General features: G+C 37.0%; 1 protein-coding gene, 1 long non-coding RNA gene and 1 other non-coding gene across 3 annotated transcripts in view; 2 read left to right on the forward strand and 1 right to left on the reverse strand.

The window, feature by feature from the left end:
- Nucleotides 1-3,405, reverse strand: part of LOC108679040 (ATP-binding cassette sub-family C member 4) — a 28,134-nt gene extending 24,729 nt beyond the window's left edge. The window contains exons 1-4 of the mRNA XM_047879606.1: nt 3,329-3,405; nt 2,276-2,483; nt 1,445-1,576; nt 250-464 (exon numbers count right to left, since the gene is read on the reverse strand). Coding sequence (XP_047735562.1) covers nt 250-464; nt 1,445-1,576; nt 2,276-2,483; nt 3,329-3,405 — 632 coding nt within the window. The remainder of the gene's footprint in view (nt 1-249; nt 465-1,444; nt 1,577-2,275; nt 2,484-3,328) is intronic.
- A 4,145-nt stretch (nt 3,406-7,550) lies between these two features.
- Nucleotides 7,551-7,657, forward strand: LOC125177596. The gene has a single exon (XR_007156589.1). It is a non-coding gene; the product is annotated as a U6 spliceosomal RNA (small nuclear RNA).
- Nucleotides 7,658-18,065: 10,408 nt separating this feature from the next.
- Nucleotides 18,066-18,534, forward strand: LOC125177595. The gene is made up of 2 exons (XR_007156588.1): nt 18,066-18,253; nt 18,441-18,534. It is a non-coding gene; the product is annotated as an uncharacterized LOC125177595 (long non-coding RNA).
- The last annotated feature ends 6,236 nt before the right edge of the window (nt 18,535-24,770 follow it).

A 24,770-nucleotide genomic window follows, 5' to 3' on the forward strand; every position in this document is an offset into this window, starting at 1 on the left:
ACATACAGTGATAATCCGACCATTAAGGTACGAATTTTAGGGATGAATCCTGAATATCCTGCCAAAAGGTTTTGAATTGAGGTTATAATGGAATTTTTAGAGATAATTCATCTGATAAATTCACTTTGAAATACCGTTAATTTCTGATGAGAATTATTGACCTTATGTTGGATACCTCAGAGATTGAAGTGAACCTACTAAACATTCGATGCAACAAGGTGTGAGACAAAGTTTATGTTGATTACTCACTTCCTAGCCTCAGAAACGAGTGAGATGAAGCGATGCTCCCAAGCAAACATTTTGATGACCTTGATGGCGTTGATGATCACGTTCTGGATGCTCACGCGGTCGTCCGTGTGCTGCGCAATCATTTGACGCAGTCGCGCAAAGACACGCCCCATGTAGCCTAAGGTAGTCATGTACTTTCCCATGAAGCATCTTTGCTCGTGCAAAGTTGAATGTTGCTGGTAGAGGCAGGATTTAAACAGCTTCCTTGACGTAACCCAGCAAGTAATTGTCACATGGGGTGCGATCAGGTGATCTTGGTGGCCAAAAGGGCAGAGCCAGAACCTCATATATGCGTATGTGGGACGAGTTTGGCTCCCGTTTAGATGATAGCCGTGCAGCACAAGGGAGACATATCAAACATTGAAAAAATCCTTCAAAAATTATTTCGAAGGTTTTTTTCATTCTTGTATAAATTATTCATTTTTTATTTATACTTAAATCAATACGAATTTACTAAATTGGATCCATCATTTAGAATAAACCCGTATATATCTTATTATCCGACATTTATTTACTATAACCACGCCGGTGTTTCTAGTGTGTATTTATTTTTTATGTTTATTGTTCTCATTTCCTGGATAATTGCAACTTGTTTGTTCATTCACAGTTGAAACCAACGAAACGATCCTAGAATGGTCGAACTTCCTCTTTCACTTAGAGAACTCGACATGACAAGAGGTGGAAACTAATGCTGAACCGTTCTAAGTGACATCGTCTTTTCAGGAAGCCACTAAGATTAGAAATTAACGATCCATGCATCTGTTTATTTGATTATTATTACCGTGCATTCATTTTCCCTCATCGTAACAAATTCTGGTTATGTTCATGACCAATATAATACTCACACTGAAGAGGTATGAGGATGATGAGAAGAATTAATCCCGTCAATGCCGTTGGTCCAAACATGTGGGAGAGCACTACCATCACCAAGCATAACTGCACGCGAGCCAGAACGGAGATGGGAAAACTAAGAATATCCGTATGTTAAAGTGTTACTCTTGATTAAGTCATTATTTTCATCTTATGAAATTAGAAGCCATAAAGCCTGACGGTAGTGGAAAACAAGTCCATTGATTTTCAACTATGGTTGTGCTCTTTTATTGATTGGGATAACAATGGAGTAATGAGTCTTTAAGTAAAACTATTTAATGCCAACCTGCAATGGAGCAATCCATAAATAATCGAAAAAAATGAGAGCTGTATCGAATCTTTGCACGTCGTTGGAAAGGAGGTTCACTATTTTTCCTACAGTTGAGTTGGCAAGGGCGGACTGGCTCAGTCGCAACGACTGTAAATTAAATAAAAATATGTCAGTATAACTAACCGATAAATTATGGATATTATAATATTATTCAGTTTGAAGTTTGAAGAAAACATTATACTAGTAAAATTACCACTTAATATCACGAAATTCTTCGTTTTCAAATATTATTAAAATCAAATTATTACTATACATTTTTTGAAAGTTCAATGCGAAAATTATTTTACGAAAGTAAAATTAAAATATTCTCTTCTAACACGAAGCAATTGAACTAATTGTTGACAAATGTTGAGTTTTAGTTTTACGTTCGTGTTTTCGTCAAACCTCTCAGTACATACTGTTGCTTGGAGAGGTAATTTTATATCTTGATGATTATGTTGTAAAATTTCCGCAATAGTGATGGCCTTAATATTTCGTCTTCGATCAAAATGAATATATTTCAAGTGTCCTAGCTCTCAACTTATACGCAATTTGCATTCATCAAACTACGTGTTTCTAAAACTGACAAATAACTGATAAGTTTTATTTACACTGAAAATAATTGAACATCAAAAATTCATGCGTGACAAACAATAAAAACTCTCTCACAAATGCATAGATAAAATAACCTTATTGCAACACACACAATCTGAAACGGTATTGAAGACGTGAATTTTTCCGAAAGCAATGAGGCTAATAAACCATTTGGAACGATATTTTCTGTCTCTAAGCAATAAAATTACAAACTTTTCTGTAGATGAGACCACAACTGGCAATCCTCATCTTCATGCCAATATTGCGGACGTTAAAACTGTGGTAGTAAAAAGTGAAGAGGTAGAGGAGCGAGCAGAGGATGATACCTGTTCCGAACGCCCAGCCCTTCCACACTTCCTCGTAGCCCTGCACGCCGCCCAGGTGGCGGAGCAGCTGACCAAGTAACACCGGCTGCGCGATTCTGCGAGTTTTTTCGAAGAATCATTTAGGTTTACGGCAATTATTTTATTTTGCACTTGACCAAGGAACATTAATATACAACAAAATAAACGTAAACGATATTTTAGAACTCTTAAAACGATCCACACGTAGAGCATAATGCGCTAGCACTCCTGTAGCATAATGCATAATGATCACCAACTCCTGTATTTCTTCCTTATTTGTTTACTACAATAGATGATTATAAAGAATGGAGTAAAAAATAGAGATTTATAATAGAGTAGAATAGAATGGAGAAGAATTTTAGTAGAATAGAATGTTGAATAGTAGAGTAGAATGGAATGAATTAAAATAGAATTGAGACGAATATAATAGAAAATGAAAAATCGTAAATAATGTAATAGTGAGGTCATAGAATGTAATATAATTGGCGATGCATATTTATTAGAAACCATATTTCTTACTTAAAGATGCACTCAGCGAACGTTGCGCAGAGACCTGCTCTGAAACAGCTGCCACCAAAGTAGCGCATGAGAGCCCGCGCATACCGGGGTTTAGGTCTCGATGCCTCTACTTCCCAAAATCTGTGGCAGAACAGGTTATTCCAATATTGTTTCATCAGGTAGCGATTAAATCTATACAGATTCGTCTTGAAATACAGTGGTTGAATTAGCTTTTCCTTACCGACTTCCGCGTAATGTGTAAATCTTTGTACACTTTCTTTGCTGAAGTGAACATGATTTATTGGTCAAACGTTCCATACTATAAGCCCACAAATGTTCCCTGCACCTATTGAAACCTTGTATCTATTGATACCTCGCATTTATTGACGCAGTGCATCTATTGACACCTTGCATCTATTAATACCTTGCTTCCCTCAACACCCATCTTTCTTCTAAGCTTAGCTTCGTAAAATGAACTTCCTGCTGTTCAATAGCAGTCATTACGTTTTAAGAATTTTTACTTCTGACGTACGCAAGAACGGACTAAAGGAAAAAGTCTCCTTCTGAATCTGAAAGAAATTTTTAAACCTATAATGCCATTTTTTATGGTTAGGTTGAAAGGCAAACTTTGATTACACACTTATGTCGTATTATGCACTGAAATTACTTTTCCATGTTGTTGGTAAGAATTTCCGAGGCCTCTGAATCATCGATTGCGTACAGATCATCCGAGGTGAGGTCCTTAGCGAGACCCTTTCGCAGCAGCGGAATCAGCCACCTTACAAGATTGTAGAAATTAAGAGTTATTTTCTATTATTTCATTAATAATTTGTAAATAATTGCAACTATTTTTGGTCGGGTTTTTCAGTTTCCAAGCTATTAGTTATGTGTGACCTTAATGCTAGCAAAGCTCTTGAAATGTATGTCTGCTGAAAATTTTCAACTATTCCAATAAGTCCAATAATTATGAACAATGATTGCAATTTTATGATGTCAGGCAAGGCATATTATAATATTATAGTAGAATATACAATGAGCATAAATTAATGAATTGAGGGTTACTCGAGTTTTAGTTCTAATATACTACCTCATTTGATCTTTTATTGTTAACTTATTATTTTGTAACCAAAAATTATCGCTCAATCACCCTTAAAACATCCTTTATTTATGAGACACATTGTCGATGGTCCGAGGGTCAGTTTAAAGAAACTTTTGTTACTGTGAAACTCTCGGGCTAATTTGTTATGAATAAAGTCCTTTTTCCCCTGACCATGAAGATGATATATATATAATATTAGATACTTTACAAAAGTAATTACTTTTAAAACAGTACCTCTATAGGAAAGTCAAGCATTCGGGAAGTTTCAGTCACACTAGCACCTGCCATACGGGCACCAACAATTTGGCCTCTTTGAAAGTCAGAGAGGTTGGCCATTTACAGGTTATAAGTGAGGTTTTAGACATAAAAAATTTACTAAAAATAGCTGTGCATAAAATATCAATTAGCAACAATAAACAATAACAAAATAAGTCACGTTTTCATTGATTATAACACGTTAAAAATTATGATATCAAAATATCAAGTGTTTCCTTAATTTTGTCCAACACCTTTACATATGGAGTAAAGTAATTCGAATGTCTCCTTTCCCCCAGTATTGGAGGAAGGGGGGGGAATTTTTTTATGCACTTTTCAAATTCGGCGGTGTCCGTGCCGAAGCTATCAGGTGCAAAATACGTGCGCACCACGAACGCCCCCAAGCTTTCTAGGTTTATGACCGGATTCTAATCTGACGCTTATTTCGCTCGTACAGCCAGAGCGTAAAGCGGACATACGGTAGAGCTGCTAATTTACTCGCCGGGCGAGCTAAAGTCGTCAAGTCGTCTAAAGCTAACCACCCCAAAAACTTTGATAGGGAATCGAATAATTGAAATTTCTAAAATCCGCCATCTTTAAAATCTATATCCTCCTATAATTTGAAGATTTAGCATTGAGAGATATACGTTGATATATTGAGAGATATACTTTTTGCCGTTTTCAACGAATTTCAGGTTTTCTCTTATTTTTTTCAAAAAATTCACAGAAGCAATAATACTTGTTCTTTTACTCGTTTACAGATGTGTATGAAATTTCAGTATATACAGGACTTTTTCCCGACCCATGCAGACGGTCCCCAACAATAGTTTGTTAACCTATTAAAACACCTAACCTTTCTTCTACCGCAAGCGTATAATAGACCGGGCAGTTACGTGTCACTTAAAAATCATTAGTACCGTTAGAAGGGGTAACTTTGGATTTGGAGTTTCAAAAGTTTGGCCCACAGTTAGAAGAAGTTTTGTTATGCTGTGGAATGATCATTTGACGAGTTATCGGTCTAGTTTATGCATAACTGGATAGGTAGAACTACTTCTGTTTTTATTGTTTATTATTTTTGGGTGTACCTCCATTTTTCTCCAACACTTCAGTGCAGCTTCATCTCCTGGATAAATAATGAAATTTGTGTACACCAAACTTTTACTTATAAACACTAATTATGTGAGCATATAAAATTTGAGTGCGTAATAATATTATGTACTCTATTGCTTCAAGTACTTTTGGAGTGTTTAGCAGGGTGAAGCGTTTTTTAAATTTTTTGGAGTTCGGTTTCGCAATAGTGCGGAAAAGTTGTGGATGTGCAAAGAAACGACGTGATCAAAATTCTAGACCCCTAGGTTGATTTTTCCACGATTCGAGGGTCGTTCTAAATTTTAAAAATACGAAGAACTAGTATATTCATGAAAATTTTTCCAAAAATTCAGATAGCCTTTTTAGAGGTCATAATAGGCAAAAATCATCATTAAAAAAATCCTAATAATCCCATGACCATAAGATGATAATATTAGAGCTCTAAAAATTATATGATTTTTTACCTATTGCGACCCTCAAGTAGCGCCAAAATTTGTATCTTTGGTTATAGTGTAAAATATATTCATATATATATGCTTTACCCTCGTGCTTTCTTATGATTCTCTAATAAAGAAGGCGGTAAGGTAGAGCTCTGAAACTTGGAACATATATACTTAAGATGATTTTATGAGGATTTTTGCCCATTGCGACCACTAAAAAGACTATCTGAATTTTAGGGAAAATTTTCATGAATTTGCTAGTTATTCATTTTTTTTATTTAAACGACCGTCGAATCGTGGAGAAATCAGCCGAGGGGTCTTGAATTTTGCACACATCGTTTCATTACACATCCACAACTCTTCCGCACTATAATTGCGAAACCGAACTCCAAAAAGTTGAAAAAAGTTCCCACCCTAGAGTTTAGGTTGCTACACAAGTTATTTACCATTTCATGACCACTTTCGTCCAGAATTGTAGAAACTTTAGCCCAAAGATTTAAACAAATCAATGTATCATTTATGTTTTGAAGAAATAAAAAAAAACAGTGAAAGTTTTATGCGGCTATATATGGTGTTGAGATGATATCAGAATCTGATGGCCAAAGCGCAACCATTTCGTATCTGAAAGAAATAATACATGGAGAAGCAGACATGTACCTGTTCACAGGCCTAATAATGAATACACACAAGCTGAATTGAAACCTGAAGACTTTACCGTTGATAACTTCGGGGATGTTAAACATAATGGACAGAAACTTCCTGGCGAAGTTGTGGGCTTGTCTGAAGAAAGACATTCAGTTGAATGCAATGAAGAAGGACATTCAGTTGAATGCAATGAAGAAGGACATTCAGTGAGTTTTCGGGCTGGCCAGAGAAACAAAATTGCTCGACGTCTGGGCAGATGTTAGTCAGAAGATAAATCATCGAAGAGGAACCAGTTCCAAGTAAGAGAAATATGGAGGTATGTGATGTTAAACGGCTTTTTACACACTTTGCGCCACAATGTTCTTCATTAAAATAATTGAAAGTTTGTTTACACATTAGGACATTATGATACATAGAAAATTATATATAATCACGGTAATGATATATTGAGCTGATAAAACTCCAAGAAAAAGTTAAATTTGGGCCAATGTTACCCCATCTTACGATACCCATGTAAATCGCTGCTCTGATCGAATATCAAATCAAATATCTGTAAATTGCCTCAATATAATCAATTTATAATTGTTCCTAGTATCATGTATTTAGGGTAATCATTGAAATATACTCACATAAACGTTGCATGAGCGAAGCTTCCTGTTGGTGGCTTACGTTTAGCATCGCTTCCTTCCGGTGACACGCATTTGCGTCGGGGTGCGAAAGTCCCAGTCATTTGTTCGATTTAAATATTTACTCAGAGTAAAATCGTGAATGACTCTCCGCTGCGAACACCAATAACATATATGATCTATGTCAGAAAGTAAATAATTATTAATTAAAATTTAAAGGTATCTGGATATCTCGAAAAGGGTTTTCAAAGATTGCGAAGTGATCATCGTTAATTCTATAGTAGTTAAGGCAAGTGATATGAATGATTAATGAATTTTTCTCCCAGCCTATCGCGTGCCATAAGTATTAAAGACGGAATATGTCAGGGAAATAATCCACAGTGTCTGTATCATGAACAAATATCGTTATAAAAGGTAATTTGTATTAGAATATAGCGTATGTATCACTGGAAATTTCCGAGATACTGTATTAAAATTTTAAACCACGCGTATGTACCTGCTTCGGCGGTACATATACTAAAATTGGAACGATACAGAGAAGATTAGCATGGCCCCTGCGCAAGGATGACACGCAAAATCGTGAAGCGTTCCACATTTTTTTTTTTTTTAGTCAAGTTTCAGCCGTGGTCGAGAGCGGACGCTCGTGTTTTGCGGTCCCAGATTTTCAACTTTTAACTTTAACTGTGCCGTTTTCGGAACTCTTTTTGCATTTTTTTATGATCCGTGTCAGTGAATGACTGAATTTTCAGTGAAGTCAGTAAAATAGAGTGCAAATAGAAAAAAAACCTATAGTAAAAGTGTTTCCATCTGAAATAACGCGATCAAGAGTCAGCGAGGGACGCAAACAGGCCAGGCGAGGGCAACGTGCAGCACTGCCCCGCCAGCGTAGAACAATAGAGCCCTTGTTTCTGTGGCCAAGCTACCCCCTCTACCCTGACACCTTTTACAACCTAGCAAATTACGGAGCAGGCAATAAGTCCAGCAGCTATCTCAATCAATCGTCAGTTATGGAAAGATCGGGTTCCAAAGGCCGGATCCCTTGTGAATCAAGTCACGAAAAATTCAAGAATCGGCAACAGGCCATGGGCCTATTTCTTCAACGCCGACACTTCTATTCTATTCTATAAGCAAATTACAGACATACGCGAGTAGTTCCGCCTCAAACAAAAAGTGTTAAAAAACGATTTTTCCAGGACCACGTAAACTAAAACATGTATCTCATCACCCACCCGACAGCGGAAACCTCACCCGACTCCACTCAGTGGACTTCCCACTCAAAACCAATGTAGATCCATATCACAGGTTTAAAATATTCTGATAAACAGAACCTGGCACCACTAGCATCACAACCCTCATACTGAAAAACCTCCCCAAAAACATGACACGTTACCTAATATTGATATTCAATCATTCTATCCCCTAAACGTTTTTTCCTCCACTCAATAACAAACAAAACAACTCATAACACAAAATACAAAACTTTACATTTTTTCATAATTAGGCATTCACGGATAGCTTATAGACGAAATATTCGATAACTAATTATATGAACACCTCACGGTTGACCCAAGCCTTCGCAGAGATATGACCCAGCGAACTCCAACGCAAGATAAAGTAACTCAAACTCCACTCGTAATCGCAAAAATTATACCGATTACCTCACATCATTCATCTGAATGTGTAACCGCATAGACCAGTAATTAAAACTTACTCAGTTGTTCCAAGGGGGGCTTCTCTCTTACCTTTTCTCTACAGATCCTTCATCCACGACCTTCCACCACCATTACGAAAACAGAATACATGGCAGTCACAGACTACATAACAGAAAAATTACCGCAGGACATTGCTCACGACGAACACAACAAGAAATCCAACAGATAAACACATTACAAAATCACTGGCTAATTCAGACTAAGACCACCACGTTTAAAATGATTATATCATTTGTATCCCAACGGGAACTGCACCCCAAGTCTGATCCCATTAATTGAGGCAGGAAAATGAGGAGAGTTAAAATTTTTCTTAGGAAGCGCCCGGTCAACTTGCTCAGCCTCAAACGAAGATGTGATTTCCTTCAGGCAATTCATATCTTTGAAAGAATGCACGAAGACTAACCATCCATCCCATTATGTGACTTCAATTGGTTTGAAAATTATACTGTGACGCTTGGCTCCCCAAAACTCCACCCATCAGCAAGTGCAGCAAAAAGATGAGGAAAATTCAGAATGCATGCCAACAAAATCAGAATACTACTATGATGAAACCTCTTAGGGTATTGAGGACCTGTTTTACCGAGCGTTTTATGCATCATCCATTGTTGATGAGGATTTGGGCTCGGAGCATGTAAATAAAGGGTTTAGTTTTGAATATCTATTTAGATGTGCAATTGTTCGTCTTCCAACATTCTTAAAGGTTCCAACTTCTACATAAAAGTTGAATAATATTCCTTTGCCCTAACACCAGTATTTCCGAAGTATTCCCGGGTTTAATTTTTTGTTGATTATGTTACTATTGGTGCGGGAGGGGAGATACTTGGTTGATAATGTTACTATTGGTGCGGGAGGAAAGATACTTGGTTGATTATGTTACTATTAGAATAGAATAGAAGTGTCGGCACTGAAGAAATAGGCCCATGGTTTGTTGCCGATTCTTGAATTTTTCGTGACTTGATTCACAAGGGATCCTAGATACTTGGTTGATTATGTTACTATTGGTGCGGGAGGGAAGATACTTGGTTGATTACGTTACTATTGGTGTGGGAGGGGAGATACTTAGTTGATTATGTTACTATTGGTGCGGGAGTGGAGATACTTTTATAGTTGAATGAGACTGAATGGTCGAGAGCATTGACCTTAATCCTCGTTAATTAGTGAGAGCAACTCCCTAGTCCCGAAGTCGACTCCCGGGCCCCGGAATTAGCTTGATGCTAATCTAGAAAGTTATGAGGTATTATAAAGTAACTAACCTAATTAATGTAACGAAGATTATGTTCAATATTATTTATATAATGCCACGAATAGATCTCTGTTGATATATACGTCACTAAAAATCCATCGTTAAATTACTGCATGTTCTTCGAACTAGGACACATTTTTCATACCCGTGGTTATAAGAGTTGCGAATTAATTTATTATTTGAAATTTTTTACCTGTGGTTTTGAGAATTACGAATAATTTTACTCCCTGATATGTTTCACGCGTTGCACCTAGTTTTCAGTATGTTTAAACAAAAGATTGCTCGGCACTCGGCAAGTATATTACTGTATTTGAAGTTTGACAGACCCTATTATTTATTATTCATCTGTGTAAACAGTGTAGAGGGTTTGTTGTAAATTGTATTTTACTGTTGTAATATAAAGCTTCTATTAAATATATAGGTATTGTAAATTTGTAATTAATTAGAATTGGTATTGTAAGAATGTTCTTAGAGAAAGTTAGATTCGAGAATAGAGACTGCGGATTAAGAACGAGTAGTATGAAAGTGGACTTAAGTACGGCAACAAGGGTCTAGTGAGACGTCATGCTGAAACTAGATTTGTCAATTTACAGATATCTCGATGTGTCCACCAGAGTGAGTTCTTCCTTGTGCAATGTTTTACTGTAATTTTTGCAATAAAGTATTTTAATATAATGGTGGTTCATTAAGTACAGGGTGACACAAAAAAAACAGAGCTCACTAAAAGTCTTATAACTCCTGAAATTTTATTCAGTTTGAAACAAAAATTCTATGGAATTATGTACAACCTATGTAGCCAACATCTGCAAAATCTCAATTCTATACCACAAAAACTCTTTGTTCTACAGCCGCTCAAAGATATGTTCCAGATTAAATATGTCTCAACTGCAAATGTCTTTTGCTCTGTAGTCCAAGGCATCTCGAAGCTCACACGTGGTAGACTCTTAGATCAATCCGTCTTCTTAATGAATCTGAAACAAATAACAGGATTACTTGAGTATTGTGGAAATTATTCAACTTTTTATGAGCTCTGTTTTTTTTGTGTCACCCTGTACCGAACCTGTGGGCCATGCCACTATACCCACGACAACAGGACTACAATCAATGGCTCTGAAATACATACATGTTTGAATAGTTGTACCACCACTTGTGGCAACATTTCTCCAGCCCATCGTATCTACAGCATCAGCTAGGCAGCGCTTGAAAAGTTTCGTTTTCTTGATTCGTTAACACCAAGTAAACAGCAATACAATCAATAACGCTGGTAAACAGCACCACATTCAATGGCGCTGGTAAATAGCACCACAATAAATAGCTCTGAATTACACACACGTTTGAATAGTTGTCCTTCCACTTGTAGCTTGTCCTGAGGTCTATAGTTCATTAACAAAGGCTGAATTGTCAGCAAGTCAGCGGTGCAACTTTATTCCCTTTGGCTGCAGCATAGGTACCTAATTTTGCCCTGTAGCTGATAATTACTGACGAGTTTACCGACGGTCCAATTGGAAAACTTTATACGAGCTAGAAGGATTTGAAGATTACCGGTACGCCTACTGGTAGTCTTCAACCGCCTATACCAATGGTACGCGAGTTACTCAATTCCAGGAGGTACGGGAAGCTTTCGATCGAATTCATGAACAGTTTTTATTTTTAATTTGTTATAATTAAAAATAATTGGATAATTTAGTACGCCAAAAAATGTTCATGGCAACATGCAAGATAATCTGGCAACGATTATAGTTGATACAAGTGGTATATGGCCACAATCAGTTTGGGTCATTGTCTTGCAGGAAGAACCTTCGGCAAAACCAAAGTACTCTCACATGCATGATCATTATAACAATACACGTGTTTAAAGCAAGTATGACTCTCTAAAGCAAGAGTTTACCTGTACCAGCAAACTCAGCAGTGATTTGTCTGTCAGCTCAGCTTTATTGCCTTTGCCGAAAAACCAGTAATTTGGTAGGACTAAATTACGTTCTATTTTGTAAAAATCTGATTTTCTTAAAATATGAATATTGTATGATTTAGATTTTATTGGTTTGTCTCTGATACCACGCTTCGTCTATTTATTTCCAGAAACCGTTTAATAATTATCTCGAAAATCGCGTATTCAATTACTTTCCTCTACGAATTAGGGAATCTCGTAGAAGATTCTTTACAACATGCATTCATTCCAGGCATTCAGCAAGTTTTGCAAGACATGTTTCAAATTACCGCGAAAAGTTTTTAAATACAAACATATATCAGCAGCGCATACGAACAACTAATACCCACAACATATTCAGTCCATCTTTCCAGGCTTCGCTACGGCCATCATGCTTTACTCAACTCCTGGGAACACCGATTACGCAATTTACATTCAGACTTGTGGCCACATAGCTAGATGCTCTTCAACACGTTCACAAATATCCTGCTGGATATGCAAGCCACGTCAAATCCCTTTTCTTGCTCTAGCCCAGATCCTGCATGGGTGGAGGCCTTCCTGTTCGTTCTCGGCGCGGGCTTCATGGATTGCAAGGACCAGAATAACTACAACTTTAATAGCATTTTTGCTACCACCGGAGGATGGACACCTCTGCATTCACGCAAAATTAATTTGGTGGAATCTGCATAACAACCTGAAGTAAATACACATGCATATAATTATCCCCTTTTCTTTCTACTTGATTTTACTTGAAATTGGACTTCAGTTAACCAACTTTCAAACCCAGCGCAGCTCGGGATTTATGCGAAATATGACAGAACTATGCTCGAATTTTGTTCAACCTTTGTTTCTGATTTTTCAGGGATGTGTCAGAAATTTTTCCAGAATACGCCTGAGAATTGTTAGAACTTTGTCCAAGATGTACCGAAAATGAATAATTGATTTGTCCTGCATCTGTAGAGATTCTTCCGCTATGTCCGGAACTGGAAGTGAATTTTTTCAAACTTATTAAAAATTTCTAAAGTTATATGTGCGAACTTGCTCCAGGTTTGTGCGAATCCGTGTTGCCCGTGATATATAATCTCTAATATTAGGCAGTCTTTTCGTCCCTAGAGCCGTCACTCCAAATCTCGTCGCCCTAAATACACTTTCATCCCGAAATATTGGCATCATGAAAGCAGTCATCGTCAACATCGTGTTCCAGATTTTGTCAACCTGAATCTCGTCTCTCTAAATCTTCTCATCACGAATCCCGTCTTCCCGAATGGAGTTATCCCTCATCCCTTCATCTAAAATCTCGTCTTCCAGAATCCAGTTAATAAATTAAAGACTCATTCTCACAAGCGAAAGTTTCATCTAATTCGCATGTATCGTGGAATCCTGATTTAAATACCGGATTTGATTAAATTCAATTCAATTTTCGGACTTTGAATAAACTGTGCATCAAATTTTATGCCACATTTTAATGATTTAATTAACTCGCCCTTCCTCTTTTTACAATGCTGCTTGTTTCCATCAATACAAGTGAAATTTCAAGCTATGGGAACAGGTAAGAATTCAGGCATACAAATACTGAAACAAGCAAACTTTCAGGAACCTATATATCATTTCGGGTTTCATATTCTCTCTATTTAAAGCAGTTGACTATGAGAGTTAATAATAATTGAAAAGCAACAACTTGTTGCCAAATTTCGATCAGTTAAAAATTAAACATCGATTTTTTGCAAAGTTATTATTCATATAATTCTATTCACAAGAGATGATGGCACGGCGCTGCATTAAAATTATCAGCATGGTTGTTATCCTATTTAACTTAATAAGCCGAGTATAAACATTTCTACGCATGGATTTCATCTTATCATGGACAGGGCAGGGATATCAAACCATTTTGCACATCAACATTCCCATACGGAACTTTGCATTAAGCAAGGCCACTCGAAAGTTATCGAAAAAATCGATTGGTGATATTTAGCATTGACAAATCATAAATAGTCCTCGTAGTCGAGTTTTATCTACTATAAGTTAAGATTCTTATACATGGCTTCATTAAAATAAGTAATAATTTGAATCTGCATTCCGATTTTCAAATTGAGTAAAATTTGCGATCTCGATAATATTGTTTGATCGAAAAATATTGAAACATAGTGAAATTCACTAATGTGGTTAATTTAGAAGAACATAACATAAGCGTGTTATAAACACATGTAATATAAATTGAGATTAAATCTAGTTGAACTTCAATATGCATGAAAATACGAAAGAAAAACCGATGAAAATATTTGTTTATTTTCGATCTGTGCTCATGAATCTATATACTGGAGAAAATGCAAAAGAAATTAGTTTTGGCAGAGATTACCCGCTACGGTAAAAATATTTATTAATAATCAACTGTATTATTTTAATATCAGTATACTACGAAAAAGAATTTCCTAGAGGAATAGAGTGTGATCAAAAATTATGTAAAAGGATATAGTTCACTTGGATTGTCAGATGCGAGATTGTGCTGGAATAGCTGGTGCATCATCGGCATCAAGTACATTCTTTTGCCGACGAATAAGCTGCTATTGAAATGTGATTGAGTTATGGATTCTCATGCATGTGTTGCAAGTGCGAGATCACTCGTACACATCGAAAATTGAGCATTACTGATTGAGATAGAAATTTTGGTATGGAATTAAAATCGAAAAGTATACTCCATAAAATTCTTACGAAAGTCATCTTGCAGACTTAAAATATTTGCGGAAGAAAGCTTAATGTCAATTATTAAAGTATCATGTACTAGGTGTATCTACTGCAAAAAAAGCACATGCAACTTTCATAGATTAAATTTTAGAGACTGAATAATTATTGCTTTCATCATAGAGCTATTGTTTCCGAGAATTTCATGTCCTACTCATCGTATCTATCACCACTTAGCTTATTGGAACAAATGCAGAGCAAAATTTGGCTTTGGGAAGAGAGGTAGAAAAGAAACCTATAACATAATGGATAACCGCGTCATAATAGGTTTCATTCATCGCAATACGATGCATCTTGGCCACTAAAATATATTAAAATTTTTGAGATGAAAGATAAAATCCATAATTTCTTCTTAAATTACACGTGCATTACCAGTCCCTTCCAAAAATTCACATTGAATTTCAAACAACACATCGAGAGCATTCATAGCTTAAGTAAGTATTTCTGACTTAATCGTTCACTTTTATAATCCCAATGCTATAATTATATGAGGTCCAATAAAATTTATTAATTTAGTATTGACAGCGTAATAAAACCTTTATATTTTGAGGAGATTTGAAAAAAATAGTAAGGTAAGCCCAATAAAGTTGTGCCATAACATTGGCCACATTGTGATGCATAAACATCGGATAATAAAATGGAGTAAATTCCCTCTAGCTAATTTGGATCAACATTATTATTTTATTAGCAGAGTATCGGCAACTCTAAAAGAAATATAGGAGACACGAATTGTGTGGTGAAGTGCTTTATATAAAGTTTATACCGTTAAAAAAGAAATATTGCTAACAAAGTCTGTATGATGGAGAGGAATAGTGAATGAGGGATAGGGTTAAGGAACAGCAGGAAAACGGGTTTAAAAATATTCTGAAGGTAATGTAAAATCAACTTTCTATTAAAATACTCTCCCGTTTTCAATTGGTGTCGGTAAAATCAAACGTTTCCAGGATGAGTCCAATATTATGTCGTCGGAAAATGTATTTGATTCTGATTAATTATAATGCCTTTAAAAAAATTCACACCGAATAACTAATTTTCTCTGAGCCAAGGGCTATGTCACTCGCTATATTTAATGTTTTGCTGTCTGAGCCTGTCTCGCTGGTGAGTCGGGACGACGGCCCTCACGCACGCCGCACGTAGTGAAGTAAGGAACTATGGCTATGTTGGCTCGTGCACAATGCGGGTAGCTAGTTTATGATGCGTTGAGAAATAAATTATGTCGGTAACAACACTTGTGTGCTAAGATGTAGGAGCAAATAAGACTAATAATATGCGTTTAAAAATTACTTGCTAAAGACAATACTTCTAAAGAGGATAGTGTCTCCGATGTAACACATGTACAATGAATTTCTTGTTATATTTTTAAATATTAAAAAAATTATTTATAATTTTTTTAATATTTAAAATTATTTATATTTATTTATTATAATTTATTTATTTATTATAATTTAAAAATTATTTATACTTTTTTAATATATAAATTTTTTTAATTTTAAAATTATTTATTCTGTCACTTGATAATGCATTGTCACATATATAAAATAAATATATATATTTATATATAGCTACGGCAATGGATCCACAAAACTAACGTATACTAGTAAAACTGGACCCTTTAGTTTAGTCTATCAGTTGATCAACGAATCAGTTTATTCTATACTGGTATATACTCGAGCTCCAGCTACTCTCTGCAAGTGTTCTATTATCAAGTTTATATGTGTGGGCCACTTAACTTGCCACAACTGAACTGCGTAGATATTATCATATGATGAAATAAACATATGAACTAAATGTATGAACTAAACATATGAACTAAACATATGATGAACTAAACGTATAATGAACTAAACATATGAACTAAACGTATGATGAACTAAACATATGATGAATTAAACGTATGATGAACTAAACGTATGATGAATTAAACGTATGATGAACTAAACATATGATGAACTAAACACATGAACTATAAACATATGATGAACTAAAATGTTTCGGACTGAATACATCAAAGTTGGTATACTGTATCCATTTTGTGATGCTGTGATTTTTTAGATGACTTACAAATATTGTTAAAAACATCTCGTAATGTCGTTATCTACAATATCCATAGCCTGCTGTCGATTTTACGATTTTGAGCTCACTATTTTAAATGCATAATAAGTAAAAAAAGGTCTAATCGTGATCCATAAACGGTGTAATCATTTTAATAAACAGCGCTAATTTTAAATTAAAACTAGATTTACTTTTCGCTTTCTCTATTTTATTTACGTTTGAATGAGCTTTATTTGTACTTACAGAAAATCCCTGTAAAGTCGAAAGTTTTACCATCAACCAAATATTTGTGCTTTTCGCTCTATATATCAGCTGGATTTTTCATTTATATTAGTATAATTCGAACTTCAAGATTTTTCTTATTGTTGACTGAAAATTTTGTTGGTACTAATGTTCATTGACCGTTATACTAGAGCAAGAAATTACAGTTGGATCGCTTTTTTCGACGGCAGCGAGGTAACCTCCATTAATTGGCTCATGCTGCGATCAATACACGAAGCAAGGCATTTACCACGGCATATATTGCCATTGAAAAAGCGAGAAATCATTTTACTATTTTGCAGCCTAATTCTTCTTCCATGGAAGTATAATTATGACCACAAAAGTGTAGAGAAAGTGTATAGCTTGTTTAATTAAGAACATAACATCTTATATATATATCACATAACTTTTATATATATGAATATATCAGCGTTCCAGCTCACTATTTGGCAAATGTCTTGTGGTCAAGGGACTTCTTTCTTTTCTTTTCTTCTTTCTTTTCTTGGCATTGTAGATTACCAATAAAAATACCTATTTGCTGTCAATTGTTATCCAAGAAATAAATGTGCTGAATAATGCATGGACGTATTGCATATTTAATCATTTCTTAATTCAATTCAAGAAATCAACCTTGATTTGATTTCTATTCTTCTTACCACTGTAAGGCCGGCCAGTCTCAGGATCGCATTATATGTATACTTTAAAATAAATAAATTTGAATTATAAATCTTGAGCTCCTGTAAATATAATTGCTGCAGATGCTAAGACTGGCCGAATCTCGTCATGCATAACAATTTAGGATCGACATCTGAGTGATTGTCACAGTGATTCAGAGATTCAGAGCAATTCAGAGTCTTATACAAATCAGTTCAGCGGGCCAAATGTATTCGATTCTGTACAAAAATCTGGTGGAATTCATTAAATTCATTAAATTTATTAGTGGTAAATAATCCGCTTTTCTGGCCGGTGTCAAACCAAACCCGAAGAAGGATAATAGCAGCAAGAACAATCAGATTTCTTACACCAGCCTAACCGCACGGTGCTCCCGCTTCACCTGTGTTTGCCTAGCAGTTTTTGGAAGGCATACCTTCAGCATCTTAAGGCCGCGGTCCTGCTCTCCTCTTGATCTGACGTTGTGGTGGCTCGACGAGAGCGTGGTTCCCCTACCTGGAGCTCAGACGTTCTCCTGCTCAGCAGCTGTGGTCACGGTGGTGCTACACTCCTGGAAGCTACACTCCTTGATGCTTCGGAGACGTCAGAGGTGAGGCTTGATTCTTGGCCAGAACCTGCTTACCTCGCTCCTAGCCAATTTTTCAAAATTTGATGATCCTTTAGGGTTTGGACCGTTATTAATTTGTGAATTCCACCGATTTTTTGTTGAACACTGATATTAATTAGCCATGTACTATATTCAACCAATTCTCAAGTTTGGGTTTGTTTACCGGCAGGTGTGAACCGTGTGATGTTCATGGCCAGCCATGGATGAGCGAGCCAGCCGTTGATCCATCCTTTGAACTTGAATAAAGCCTGTTCAGTTTCTAGCAGCAAATCCTCTCTTATTTTCCTGATTTGTTGAAATTGGTTATGGTTAATAACTGTAGTCGGAAATTCAGTCATCCTCTATTAGAAATTCAATATTCATTATTTTTGTATATGGTCCTTCGAACCGGATTCTAGTCCTAACTCTTTGCTCAAGCTTCCATGGCCGGATCTTGTGTGATGGTGAGTTTGTGGCCGTGGCTGTGATTTGGTGTGCTGACCTGTTTGCCATTCCCGATTATCTCTCTGCAGGCGGTGTGCAATTTATGCTCAATTTCTCAAATCTCAATTTTAATAGATTTATTGAAATACATTGAGCCTATTTTATATTGTTGAAACAAATAATAAATTCTATTCTTGTATATTCTATTTCTTATTCTAATATATCTATATTCTTAAAATGTCTGTTGATGATGCCACTAACGCGGAGGCTGTTCACCAGCTTCAAGCTGATTGGCATTCATCTTCTAAGATTAAGGATCCAGCAATTAAGCTGATGATTCATCAAAGAGCAGGCAAGCGGCAGTCGTTAACGAAATGTCTTAATAGCCTAAATGCATCCTTTCCCGACTCTGAATGTGAAATCGAATTTTATGTTGCCAAACTTGAACTTTTGAAGGGACAGATTTCCACCCTTGATACGGAGATTGAAACTATGATGCTTACGCATGGGTTGTGGGGTGCCGATGAGTTCTCCCATCAGACCGATATATCAGATGATTAATCTGATAAGCTTATAGTAGCTTTAGGCCAGCTCAAACTTGCGCGTCGCGCTTTTGAATGCAGTATATAGTGCCGCTGTTACAGAGCGAACAGTTGTTCCTGGGTCGGGTAACTTGCCGAAACTTAAGCTACCTCAAATTGAATTGCCTAAATTTAATGGGCAACCTGAATTATTTGAACAATTTATTACATTCTTTGAGCGTATAATCGGTAAATTTAACCTTACGCAATTTGAAAAATGTTTATATCTCATTCAGCAGCTGTCGGCCCTGCCAGGCAAATTGCAGACTCTGTTCCTCACGATGATTTCTCTTATGATAAGGCGAAGGATGTGTTGACTGACGCTTTTTCCAACAGGACTGTGCAGCAGTATTCCGTGATTGGTAAGCTCGTTAACTTAAAGTTCAACCCCAGAACTCCTTATCAGTGGGTTAGTGAGGCCCGTACAATTATTGTAGATCAAGCTAATCGTCTGAGAATTGATACTGACATTTTCTTGCAGTTCTTCCTGTGGAACGGTTTGTCTGACGGCTTTAAGAAACCGCTGACGACTATTGTTTAACACGTCAAAACCCTCTTTACAGGATATACTCGAGAATTCCTTTGAGGTGATAACCAGGTTGAAGGAAACAGGTGCTACTAGCAGAGATTCTATGACCCCTCAGTCATCTGACTGTAGAAGTGTCAGTTTAGCTACGAAGGTGGCTGTTGAACATTCACCTGTCGATCACAAAGCAGGATGCTGGCTCTGTCAATCTGACGGAGCAGCAAATTTTCATGACCATAAAATAACCTCGTGCACTAAATATTCTTCTCCATCTGCTAAACTAAATAAGGTGAAGGTCTTACGCGGATGCATTGAATGTGGGTTCCTGAACCACGAGATCGGCTCCTGTAAGTACAAGTTTACAGGCAGGTGCAGGAACTGCAATAAATATCATGCTTATTTTCTTTGTGTGGACGGGATGGCTCAGCCTAAACCTGCCACTGTTACGGGCTCCTCTTCTGGCAAAAGTCCTGCTAATGCCAAGCCCCAGAGCCTGGCCAAGGGTAGAGAGGCTTCTCGCACGGACCTTTTAGCCAAAGAGATTAGCACTACTCAGACTAATTCAGCTCATGACTAGCACTCATTACAGCCTCATCACTGGCCCGGAGCATGTTCTCTCAGCCTCAGGGTTAATTGAGAGCTCCCGATAACCATGTCGTTACTGTTGGAAGAACTTGGTCTACCGGAGACGAGATACTTCCTGAAACACAGTACCGCATCACGCCAGTTACGGTGATAATCGGGAGGTAACTTTGGAACAGAGGATTGTGCTGATTTAGAGCTTTATCGGTGTTCTCGCTGCCTGACACTTGCCCTGTTGGAGTACAGCAGCTTTGAGCGCTATGCACTGGCTAGAGCAGTGGTTCCCAAAGTGGGCGATATCGCCCCCCTAGGGGCGGTGGAAAGATTTTGAGGGGCAGTAAGGCAGAAGAGGGCGTTTGGGGGGCGATAGGGGGGCGGTAGTCCGAAGTCGAAGTCAGAAGTTCGAACGTTTGTTTGACGATTTGTACACAACACGTGCAGAACATCATGACTCCCAGCGATGGTTTTTTCACCCAGATTTGTTTTTTAACCGTTCCTGGGTTTACGTCTCGGACAAATTAACGGCCGGACTCGCGGCCGATCTCACGGCCAAGTTCCAATTCAATGTTCAAGTAATATCTCTCAAACTAATGAACTTAACTTGATGAAACTTGGTACACGTATTTATTGGGATCTAACGGCAATGTTAAGCTCGTGATTTTTTTTATTAATTTTGCCTTTATTTGTTTTTGCCATAGTTATTTGGCAATACGGGCTGAAATTCACAGTATCGGGTAATCAAGAAATTTTTTCCAAACTATTGAGCAGATTCGAAGAAATTTTGAATTTGCAGTCCTAACTACCGAACGTTAATGTTTAGCTCTTAAAAATTTATTCGATTGTGCCTTTGTTCGCGAGTTTTTTTTTCATTTCACCTTCATTCGTGATTTAAACAGCAATACGTGCTTAAATTCGCAGTAATCAAGAAATTCCTTCCAAAACTACTGAATGGATTTGAACGAAACTTAGTATTTAAATACCCAACCTCAGCAACGGTGATGTTTAGCTTGCTACAATTTTTTCGTTTTGCCTTCGTTTGCCAGTTATACGGCTATACGTATACGGATATACGTAAACGGCTCTTGGTTAAACCGGCCGGTAGAAAAGCCGGTCGTTCCTCCTATATCTGTATAACTCGCGAACGAAAATAAAATAGAAAAATTGTCGCGAGCTAAACATTCACCGTTGAGAGTTTCGTTGAAATCTGTTCAGTAGTTTAGAAGAAATTTCTTGATCGCCGCGAATTTAAGCGACAAATTATCCGGCGATACGGGCCGAATATAAGGAAGTGTGAAATCAAGAATGACTGTGAAATGAAAAAAAAAACTCGCAAAAGAAGGTAAAATAAAAAATTTTTATAAGCCAAAAAAATCAACGCTTGGTAGTTAGGAATGTATATTCAAAATTTCGTTGAAATCTGTTCAGTAGTTTGGAAGAAATTCTTTGATCACTGCGAATTTAGGCCTTTATCGCAATATAACTCACGAATGAAGGTGAAACTTAAAAATATTTACGAGCTATAATTCAACGTTAGGTTCTGATAAATATATGTTCCAAGTTTCCTTGAGCTGCGTTCATTAGTTTGGGAGATATTACTTGATAATTGAATTTGAAGATTGGTCGTGCGACTGGGCCCGAGTCCGGTCGTGAATTTGCCCGAGACGTCCTAGGTTTCTAGTGCTGAAACAGTTAAAACAGCTTAAAAACGTATTGGTTCACTAAAAGGGGCTCTATTTGTGAAATACACATTTGTGTTTAACATTTATCTAATAAAATTGCAGCGTACTAAATTTCAAGAAAGAGGCGTATGCTTTAATATGTGTCTGTGGGGGGCGCTAGAAGTTCACTAGGGAGCCAAAGAGGGCGCCAGCCTGAAAAAGTTTGAGAACCACTGGGCTAGAGTTCCTGTACTCAGAGTCACATTTGACTGCACTGTTAGTTCAAGTGTGTTTTCTCATTTGATTATTTCGAATACGGCATCTCGATGACTACATCATGATTAAGTCTGTAATAATTACTAACATGGAGATTCTGGCGTATGTATATATGCTCAAAAATCAATATATACTGAAAAAATTCCCGTTGTAACTCGATATTAACTTTCAACAAAACCTCTTCTGTAGCTTTTTTTGTTCTCACTGCTGCTAGCAACTGTTGTCATGGAGGTTCATCACTTCACGTGTAGCGGATTTTGGTTTTTGTTCTTGTTCTTGTGAGTGTCTGTGAAATCATAAGGAGCCAACGATATCTATAGTACGTTGTTATTAAATGAACTGAAATCGATGTGAGGAACATTCTTCATGTGCGACACTTAGTAATAATTTGAATACTACTTTAAATTATTCTGTCGCAAATGCGCACAAAGAATCTATTCCGAGTTTATTGCTTAAACACCACAAGCAAGCCAGCCGCTACCGTGACCCTCCTCTTCCTAACCGCTTCGTGATTCCGCCTAGCTGAAAGTAGCATTTTAATCCCAGGTAAAATCCAGACACAACAACAATAAATATGACGAATACATTGTCACAAGTACGAGGACAAATGACTGAAATTTTATTGATTTAAACTAGTGTTTCAAGGTAATGAATGACACACGCTTCGAATCTGTTATTTGCGTCTCGGACCTGAGTACACGTGCAAACCATGAACATACGTTAATACGTACCAGCTGATTGACGAATGCCGCCAAGTCACCCACCACAAAACACCCCCTTCCTCCCCACCGCCCCCGTTCCTACAATCTTTTAACCTAGCGTCAGGATGACGGTTGGGGTTTCAAAAGTAATATACAACTTACAAGAAGCAAAAATATATAGCGCGATAATCTCAAACGTGGTCGCAACCAACACGAGAATACTGAGCTCTGCGGTGCGAGTCTGAGACTTCGTTGAACTTTCATGAATAACTTGTCTATTAGAATTTAACGACAGAAAAATTACATTAATTTCAATCCAATATCGTCACTCCCAGCGCAGAAACACCATAAACACAATTCCTGATTTAAACACAGGAATTGTGTTTGGAGATAGGCTATAAATGAAATTTTGTTTGTCTGACTTGATATCAAATAAACTAAACTAAAGAAATGAAGAACTTGTCAGCGTGACGCAAGTCTTCATGAGGCTCGCGCATGATGCACGTTAACTGAATGATATATTTAGGATTGTGAAGCAAAACTAATTCTTAAGTTATTGTGTGATAAATAAAGCTTCCATTTCCTGAATGGCAAAAATTTGAGAGCAATCGAAGATTTATGTACGCGTACTTGTATGAATATTATAATTTGAATGTTGAGATAAATTCGATTTTAGAGGTAATGCCTATAGAACCACAAACTATAAATTTATATTCATTCTCTTCATCAGATTGGATTTTGGAGTGTGAGTTTTGAATTGTTTTACTGTAAACATATAAGACTGCATTTGTTTGTAAATAACTTTGTCTGAATTGTGCCCGATGAAATCTAAGGAATTTTGTATTAGCCCAATCATTCTTTGGTGTAACATTCAGTGCACATAGTGAAAAAAAATTTTAACGAGACAAGTTTTATCCTATTTAGCGATAATAATTACTTGTATTATGCAGCTAATGTATGTATGTCTATTCACCAAAACACTTTAAGTCCTATTCGGATGACATAATTCATGTCGTAAAATCGTTCGGTAGAATTTATTTCTAAACTGATAGAAGATGAATCGGCCAACTAAAAGAATTATGATATTTTTCTTGTTATTAGTTAAACATTTCCCTTGTCAGTGAACACGCGGACAATTATCGAGTTAGACATGATTTTTTCTCGTACCACGAGTGCCTTTTGACATTTCACTTAGATAACTGTATAATGAGGCGTTCTAGAAGACAGCGGTTCTAACAATCACCGGTCTAATGTTTTTTTTTCTGCAGCGCAATCCTCGCAGCATACAGAGAGCCTGCGAGGAGAAATGTTCAGGCTCTTAGCTATCTGTTGTAGCTGAGCAACAGACACTTAATTGGCTCTCGTGGTGTCGGCAGTGGGCGTCATCCCTTCAGGTCTCGCCCTGCCTGCATGGCGTTTGGTGACACTCCCTAGCTAGAGGCTCCGTCAATGTGGCTTTAATTTACAGCAGTTGGCATGAGTCAAGCCTGTCAACTGTGAGGTTTCTCGTTACCTGCGACTTCATGCAGTGGCAACTGCCGGAAGCTAGTCCCAGCGCCTCGACTATACCATAAACGCAGTGACTTCATGTGTATCATTAGCGACTTCTGTGTCAACTGTCAGATTTCAAAGGCAATTCGTGCCCTCTGCAGCAGACAGTGAATTTCGTAACATAATTTCACAATGTCAAGATAATGAGTATTTTAGCGGAACCCACGATAACTGCTGCGCGAAGTTAAGGCGGATTACCGT

This window comes from Hyalella azteca, unplaced genomic scaffold, assembly GCF_000764305.2.
Source record: "Hyalella azteca isolate HAZT.00-mixed unplaced genomic scaffold, Hazt_2.0.2 contig3397, whole genome shotgun sequence".
In the NCBI taxonomy this organism is placed as follows: domain Eukaryota; kingdom Metazoa; phylum Arthropoda; class Malacostraca; order Amphipoda; family Hyalellidae; genus Hyalella; species Hyalella azteca.